This window comes from Terrapene carolina, unplaced genomic scaffold, assembly GCF_002925995.2.
Source record: "Terrapene carolina triunguis isolate 2854851 unplaced genomic scaffold, T_m_triunguis-2.0 Scaffold11579, whole genome shotgun sequence".
NCBI classification, from domain to species: domain Eukaryota; kingdom Metazoa; phylum Chordata; order Testudines; family Emydidae; genus Terrapene; species Terrapene triunguis.
The window spans coordinates 1-8,068 of NW_020675930.1; the positions used below are offsets into that span (position 1 = coordinate 1).

Genomic DNA, 8,068 nt, shown 5'->3' on the forward strand with positions numbered 1-8,068 from the left:
TTTATGCCTGGGCTGCAGGAGAGGCCTTGTGTAGGAGGTCATGGGGTATACAAGGCTACAGTACTTTTTGCAGGCTGTACAATTCCATCCACCACAAAATCCTGGCCACTAACAATAGCATGTCATTGAACCCCTGCAGGAGGGCTGCTGACAGGGAAGTACAAGTATGTCGATAAAGACACGGGCCAACCGACTGGCAGGTTTTTTGGAAACGATTGGGCCCAGACCTACAGGGACAGGTAAGTTTCCAGATGGTAGAATGGCAGAGAGACAGACCTCTCCTGAGGGTAGAACATTGGTTCTCAACCAGGGGTCTGGGGCCCATTGGGGGGCTGCCAGCTGGTTTCAGGGGGTCCGCCAAGCAGGGCCGGCATTAGACTTGCTGGGGCCCAGGGCAGAAAGATGAAGCCCCGCCATATGGGGCTGAAGCCGAAGCCTGAGCAACTAAGCTTTGCAGGGCTCCCTGTGGCGTGGGTCCCCCGGCGGTTGCCCCGATTGCTAGCGCCTAATGCTGGCCTTGGCTTTTATATGCTGAAAAACAGTTGTTGTGGCACAGGGGGGCTGTGGAGTTTTTATAGCATGTTGGGGGGGGGAGGGGGGGGCTCAGAAAGAAAAAGGTTGAGAATCCCTGGGCTAGAACGTTACCTTTGATTCAGCCTAGATGAATCACCCAGCGACGATGCAGGAGAAAATACAAATGACTAAAGTCTGTTCAGTGATTATGCCCACGGGCAGGTGATCTCCCGCAGTTATTGCTGAGCAACTCTTACACTGTCCCTGTACAGTGGTGCTTTGGCGCTCCCCTGCAGCACTCGGGTGGTGGGAATTCGTTAACTAGAGGGATGGTTTAATGATCATAAAGAGAACAAGTGTGGTGGCTTTATTACAGCAGAGGACTGAGTAGGGGTGCTTTCTATAGTCTAGTTCAGGGGTTCTCAACCTTTTTCTTTCTGAGCCCCCTTACTCTCCTCCCCCCCCCCAAACATGTTATAAAAACTCCACGGCCCACCTGTGCCACAATAACTGTTTTTCTGCATATAAAAGCCGGGGTCAGTGTCAGGGGGAAGCAAGCAGGGCAGCTGCCTGGGGCCCCATGCCACAGGAGCCCCCGTGAAGCCACATTGCTCAGGCTTCGGCTTCAGCCCTGGGTGGCAGGGACAGGGCCCTGGGCTTCAGCCCCATGCAGCGGGACTTCGGCTTTCTGCCGAGGGTCCCAGTGAGTCTAATGCCCCTACTTGGCAGACCCCCTGAAACCTGTTCACGGCCCTCTAGGGGGCCCCAGACCCCTGGTTGTGAACTATTGGTCTAGTTTCAGCTTTGTCACCGACTTGTTCTGTGGCCTTGCAAAAATCACTTAAATAGCTGCCTCCCCCATTTGTGAAATGGGGGATATTGACCTCCTGTACAGGAGGCTGAAGCTGAATGTTTGCAAAGTGCTTTCAGCTCTTGATGAAAGGCCTACAAGAAGAATAAAAGGTAGTCAGGTTTTTCTAGCTAGCCATCTAACATCTAGTGCATCCTTAGTACACTAATGGTCTGGTATCTGGAAACGATGCAGGGGCATGAGCTGGCTGCTGTGAACTTGTTTGCTGTATCTACACAATCTATACTAGCTATCTTAAAAAAATAAAATAAATTCTACACCAGTGAAATATAAGTTAGAGTCCGAAGCCTCAACAGGCAACATTATGCTTCTTAAACAGTGACTGCAGCATCCCTGATCTCTAGGGGAGGTTGCCTTTTGGATCATCCAAAAACCGTTTGGGTAGCATAGGCCATAAGGGCTGCATTGGGTACATGCAATAGTCCAGGCACTGGTCTTGGACCTGTTGGAGGTAGGAATGCCCCTTTGTTCTCTTGCCTGCAGTATGGATCCATGTCTGAGTCATAAGAAGAAGCCAGAGATAGTTGAGTTAGTAAAATGAATGCTCCATTAATATCTCCTTTGCTGCAGATACTGGAAGGAGCACCATTTCCAAGCCATTGCCCTGGTAGAGAAAGCGTTAGGGGAGGCTTATGGCTCTAACCCCCCCAGCCTAACTTCAGCTGCTTTACGCTGGATGTACCACCACTCCAAACTTCAGGTAATTGCTTGACTTTAACATAAGACGGTTGGTATGTCCAACAGAACCGGAACTCTGCAACTGGATTGCTTTGGTTTTTCCAGTTGCAGTACATCAGCAGTGAAATCTGTCTTTTAATCCACTCAGACCCTACTGCTCTGTTCTTTTTGAAACATTACTTTGGTCTTCCAATGCCAGGCCGTTGCACACAGCAGAGTATAGGAGTGAATCCACTCTACACTTCCTTCTGTATTTTGTCTCCATGGCCTGAAGGAAAGTGGAAGATGTTAAATGCCAGTTGCTCTAGTTTTGATTTTTCTCAGCCAGCCACTTCCTCATGAGGTGATAAACTGGCTTTTCATATGGCCAGGAAATTAATAGTTATGTTCTCTTCCTCCCCCAAAACATCCCTCTGGCCACCCACAGAGCATGAATTGGCAGCCTTTGAGGGGTTGGCGAGACTTGGAAGGCACACTGAGTTCTGGCCTTGTTAACAGGACTGCAGTTACGACCTATTTCCCCAAATATCCAGTAGTTGCCAAAGAGCAACATTCAGCTGAAAGACCAACAGAGCTGAAGTCTGATGTTTGTTACGAGATGGGAGGCAAGCTGGTTTTCCTATAAGGTAACTCCTCCCTTTCCACTGCAGGGTGCCCTTGGAGATGCAGTGATCATTGGGATGTCCAACATGGATCAGCTGCAGCAGAACCTCACGTGCAGTGAAGAGGGCCCTCTGCTCCCAGCTGTGGTGGAAGCATTTGATAGAGCCTGGCACCTAGTAGCACATGACTGTCCCAACTACTTCCGCTAGAAAATGGGGGTCGCAAGTTTAGTGTGGGGATGGTAACCAAGTATCCTGGCCTCTGAGACTTCCTAACTCCTCCCAAAGCGTTTCAGAGGAAACTTCACCCTTGGATCATGGGTTCCAGGTAGTGAACGTATTGGTGCCACATGGGGGTTTCCTTGCACTAGAGTTGAACCTCTTTGTACAATCACAAGCTTCACTGTTTCTATGCTGACTTAATGGTAGCTGCACATGGTGTCCAAGCCATAAGGTGTCTGGTTTTTCCTTAAACAAAACTAAAAGCCATAATTGCCATGAGAATGTCCCGTAATAGGGCAGCTCCTATTTTCACCTGAGCACACAAAATAGTGGTGTGATTCAGTGATGTAATTCGTGAAGTCTCCACGTAGGAATGTGGATATTTGTCTTCAATCAGCTGTCAGAATAAAGCATTTTCTAACTCAGGCCATGTCTGTTTAATTGAATTTTGGATTTTGTTTTGAATTTCTGCTTAAAGCTGTTTTAATAACAGCCAAACCCAATCACAATAGCAGTTACAAGGATAGTTGTGATTAAAGCGATGGAGTTCCTTTCGGAAGGGTGCAGGTTCCAATTTTGCTTGTGCTGTTCACTCATGAAGGGACTTTAGCCCAGTTACTTGCTCTATTTCCAAGGCAAGAGCTGTGAAAATAAGCCTCCCTAAAGCTGAGAGAGGAACTTCAAAGTGCAAACTAGGCCTTCCGAAACTGTCTTAAGCCATCAGGATTTCAGCCCAGGGGCAGGCTTCCTAAAACATATTTTGTTAAATAGTAGAACTGCAGGAATAACCTTAATGTAGTTTGGCTCAAGAATGGGAACTATCCTGCCCATTAAGTAACTGTTTAAATAGCACTTTGTTTACTCCGGTCTAGCTACGTAACTTCCTCAATTCTGTTGAAGACAACCCACTTGAACAGTGGACATCATACACAAGACCAGTCCTAGGGCTGCTAATTTTGGTTGGGTATTCCTGGAGGTTTCATCACATGACAATCTTTAATTGAAGATTAATCTTACAATCCTGGAGGGTTGACAACCCTAGTCTTACCTCTGGTGGAATTTTCCACAGGCAGTGTGTAACCTAAAGTTGTGGTTCAGTCTAGACCAGTGGTCACCAACTGGTAGATTGTGATTGACTGGTTGATGGTGGAGCCTTTGACAGTTGATCTCAGTCTAGGGTTGCCAAACCAGGAGATTGGCTGCTAACAGTCCTGCAGCGCAGTGGGGCTAAGGCAGGCTCCTGGCAGTAGCTCCTGGGGGGCAGGGAGTGTCTGCATACTGCCCTTGCCTGCAGGCACTGCCCCCTGCAGCTCCCATTGGCCGGGGATGGGGAACCATGGCCAATGGGAGCAGTGGGGGTGGTGCCTGCACACGGGCAGGGTGCTGAGCCATCTCCCCTTCTCCCCTGAGGAGCTACTGCTGGACATGCTGGCCAAACTCCTCCTGCACTCCAACCCCCTGCCTTTGCCCTGAGGCTCCCCCCCCCCAACTCCCTCCAAGCCTGCAGCCCCTCTTGCACCCCAAGCTTCTGCCCAGCCCTGAGCCCCCTTCTGCACCCAAACCCCACACCCTGCTCCCCAACCCCCTGCCCCAGGCTCAGTCTGAGTCCCTCCCACACTCTGACCCCCTTGGCCCCAGCCCAGAGCCCACACCCCAGCTCAGTGAGGGTGGGGGGGAGAGTGAGCGAGGATGGAGTGAGTGGGGAAGGGTGTTTGTGCGATTACTGTTTGTTCTACATTTTCTTTGAGGCAGATCCTGGGTTGTACTTAAAGGTTGGAGACCACTGATCTAGACTCTTGCAAGTGCCATAGGCACTAATTACAACTGGTCATGTGACTGCTTTACCACCACAATGCCCCCCCCTTCTGTCTCGGTCATGTAGTTGCAACCTCAGTTCTGCATCCTAAAGTCTTAACTACAGGATTTTTGCCTGCTTCTATAGATTGAGTATTGTACACACATACTCCTCACTGCCAGAGCAGTTACACCAACATTTAAAGTATAACTTTTAGGACTCTTTCCCCTTTAAAAAAAATTACTCATTCTGTTAGAACCTTGGAGGTGCTAGGCCAAGAATCAGTTACAGGAAAAATCACAGATATTCTCTACTAGAAAGTGGAGTGAAGATAATTCTTCTATTTCAGTGGTTTTCAACCTGTAGTCCACCAACCCCTGGAGTCTGCAGACTATATCTAGGGGTTCTGCAAAAAGTTGGCATTACCACAGAACAGGGGTTTTCAACCTGTGGTCTGAGACCCCTGGGGGGCTACAGGCTGCCTAAGATTTCAAAAGGAGTCTGCACCTCCACTTGAAATTTTGTAGGGGCCTGTAACTGAAAAGAGGTTGAAAACTGCTGCTTTGTTACCATTCTACATTGAGAAATATGCCATGCTTGAGGGAAGCTGCAGTGGTTCTGGTGATGCACTGTTGTTAAACAGGCTCAGTGAAGACAGAAGGAACTTACTAAAAGATGGCAGAGGCATCCTTTGGCTTGAGGGGTAATTTAGTCAGTATCTGCTCTCAAAGGAATACAGTCCAGATTGTTCTCTTAGCTGTAGAATTAAGACAAAACCCAACCTTCTAGGCAATATGAATTAGCACCTTCTCCTTTAGAGAGCAACTGTTTAAATGCAACTTGACTCCATACAACTGTCATTTCTAATGCAAAGTGAGCAGTTCAAAAGCAATTTTCTGTAGAGAGGAAGGATGGGGCAGTGAAGTAGATTTGCAGAGATACGGCTCAAGTTTGAACAATAAGCACAGAGTGGAAAGGGTTTTACTTTAGCCTGCTCTCAGGTGCTGCACATTTCCTCCTGGCCCAGGGATGCTTAAAGAGGCAGTCAGAGGTGGCACAGGCAGGAATCCCAAATTTCTACTTAATTTTATATATAAACCATTTGCATCATCTTTGATAAATAGCAAGTCTGTGGGTTGATCAACTTTGTCCTGCTGCACCTGAGGGAGAGTACCCATGGGCTTCAGTGGACTATTCTTGAAATAGAACAAACTGTCTCTAATGTCCTATAGCGGGTCTTTCAGTTAATTGTCATTTTCTTCATCGTCGTCCTCCTCCATCTCTGAGGTTTCTTCTGTCTCTTTCACTAACTGCTGGAAGTCTCCGGTCTCAGAATGCCACATGCACTTGATGGTCACTTTAAACTCTGCTATCTCATAGCCGAAGAGTTTCTGAAAGGGAGACAGGAACTTGTCACTCATACTGCTAGCTCTCACATTAAGTAACATCTTTAAACTGGATTATGCCAAAACATAGGGGATGTAAGCAAGAGTCAAAGGGTGCATTTTAATATAAGGATAAGTTCAACTTGAGATAGACCAAAAACATGAAGCTATTTTAATGCAGACTTTTTCCTTCAAGCTCGATTAGATGGATCCCTTCCCTCAGTCCATGCCACTCTCAGGCAGTTATGATTTTACTGCTGGTTTCAAAATGCACGGTATAAAACTAGAATGCAAAGGCAGGATTCAAATCTCAACATGCAAGGCATTTAATTCTTTTAGCAATACCTGGTCCATCATCCTGGTCATTTCTCCGCGTGTTCTTAGAATTAAACAATACCTGTCTCAGCACAGGGTGTTTCTCAAGTGATCAGCTGGACTCCTTCATTTGCATCTTGGGCTGTTCTTCCAGCTGGTCATTAATCCCCAGTCAGGTATTATTGCTTAGCAGCCAAAACAGCTCGTAAGTATGCATATTACAACCCTAATCAACAGCAGCTATGCATTATTGTTAATAGCCAGAACTGAAGTTACTTGATTTGAGCACAAATGGTCTCATACACTGAATTAAATTTACTGGCCACACTGATTTGTAATGTCATGAAGGCTCCACAGGACTTGTTACTGGATGGAAATAGTGGCTGCCTGTGAACTACAGCTGCATAACTGCTGCTAATACGTTACTCACCAAGACACGAGCCTGTTCAGGGGTCAGAACATCCCCTTCCTTGCAGACTTCATAATCGGAAAGCAGTGTCACGACTCCTGCAGGAACAAGGAGGAAGAAGGGGATCCAGTCAGGGGGATGAATACCACATGAGGTTAGAGAACACTGGAGCTGCTGTGGTAATCAGAGCTCCCAGCCTGGTTCTCTACTGCTGGCAGCATAGAGTAATGAAGCTTCAACTCGGCAGCACAATAAATGGGTTTGATTTTTACATAGGCAGACAGTTCTGTGAGGAAATGTAATATAATGTAAGGCATGTATCAGTCGTTGAAATTGATATGCAGTGTAAACCCACTTCAGCGACTAATCTCTTAGCAGGTGTTTGCTTCATACCTGTCCTCTCCCAAATGCTGAGTCCCCACGGCTCCCCCATTTTCATACAATTACTAATTCAGGCTGCTTCCTTCCTCCCAATTCCTTTGACAGAAATAGGAGACTTCACACGACCGCCTGTGGCTTTGCCAAGGCATATAATGAAGTAAATAAATTGCATCCTCCGTGAGAAATCCTTGTGACCTGCAGGCATATAGGAGAAAACCCAGGCATATAGGAGATGGGGCTTTCATCTGGTGCTTGACTTATCCTAACCAGCTCTTAGAGACAATAATTTTATGATATAGAAAAATAAACAAACAATTCCAGTGCCAACCATAGGAGGAGGAAGGGGGTTTTAATATTAGAAGTTTCCTGCTGAACATATGCTCTGACTTCTGCTTCCATCATCTAACACTCTCCCTACCAGGCCTTTCTGCATATATGCTGACCAAGAGGTTACCAACATTTATTAAATAAAAGCCAGTAAGTCTGGAATAATTTTAGTGGCAGAGAGGGAATTATGATCAGATGCCCCAGCCAGCTCACATACCTTTTTTCAAAGCCGTTGGCAATCCCAGCTGCCGTAACTGAGGCTCCATGGAGTGGGGAAACTGCTCCAGGGGCCCTGTGTCCAGGCTCACTGTGAATGTTGCCTTGTTACCTGCACGGGCAAAGTCCACCTCTTTGAACTGAGAGAACCATCTGGGAGAGGGGGGAAGGAAACAAGAGTATTACTTATTTAAGAAACCTCCAGCTGTAGAATAAACCTCATTTGGGATGGGTCAGCCTTGGAACTCATCTATCCTACCCCAACAGGTGCGGACATTGTGAAATCAGCATCTATGGGTTTTGTACTACTGCCCATCACTGCAGTATCCAAACACCTTCCATGTACAACAGATC

At 47.1% G+C, this 8,068-nt stretch overlaps 2 protein-coding genes across 2 annotated transcripts; one reads left to right on the forward strand and one right to left on the reverse strand.

The window, feature by feature from the left end:
* Window positions 1–129: 129 nt before the first annotated feature.
* Window positions 130–3,332, forward strand: LOC112121978 (aflatoxin B1 aldehyde reductase member 2-like; the record flags this gene model as incomplete). Its single annotated transcript, XM_024220852.2, has 3 exons — window positions 130–239; window positions 1,955–2,084; window positions 2,713–3,332. Coding segments are annotated over 3 exons (402 nt in total), but the record flags the coding sequence as incomplete, so codon positions are not given.
* A 2,312-nt stretch (window positions 3,333–5,644) lies between these two features.
* LOC113408385 (mRNA turnover protein 4 homolog) lies at window positions 5,645–7,867 on the reverse strand (the record flags this gene model as incomplete). Its single annotated transcript, XM_026661593.1, has 3 exons — window positions 5,645–6,072; window positions 6,812–6,888; window positions 7,716–7,867. Coding segments are annotated over 3 exons (376 nt in total), but the record flags the coding sequence as incomplete, so codon positions are not given.
* Window positions 7,868–8,068: the final 201 nt, after the last annotated feature.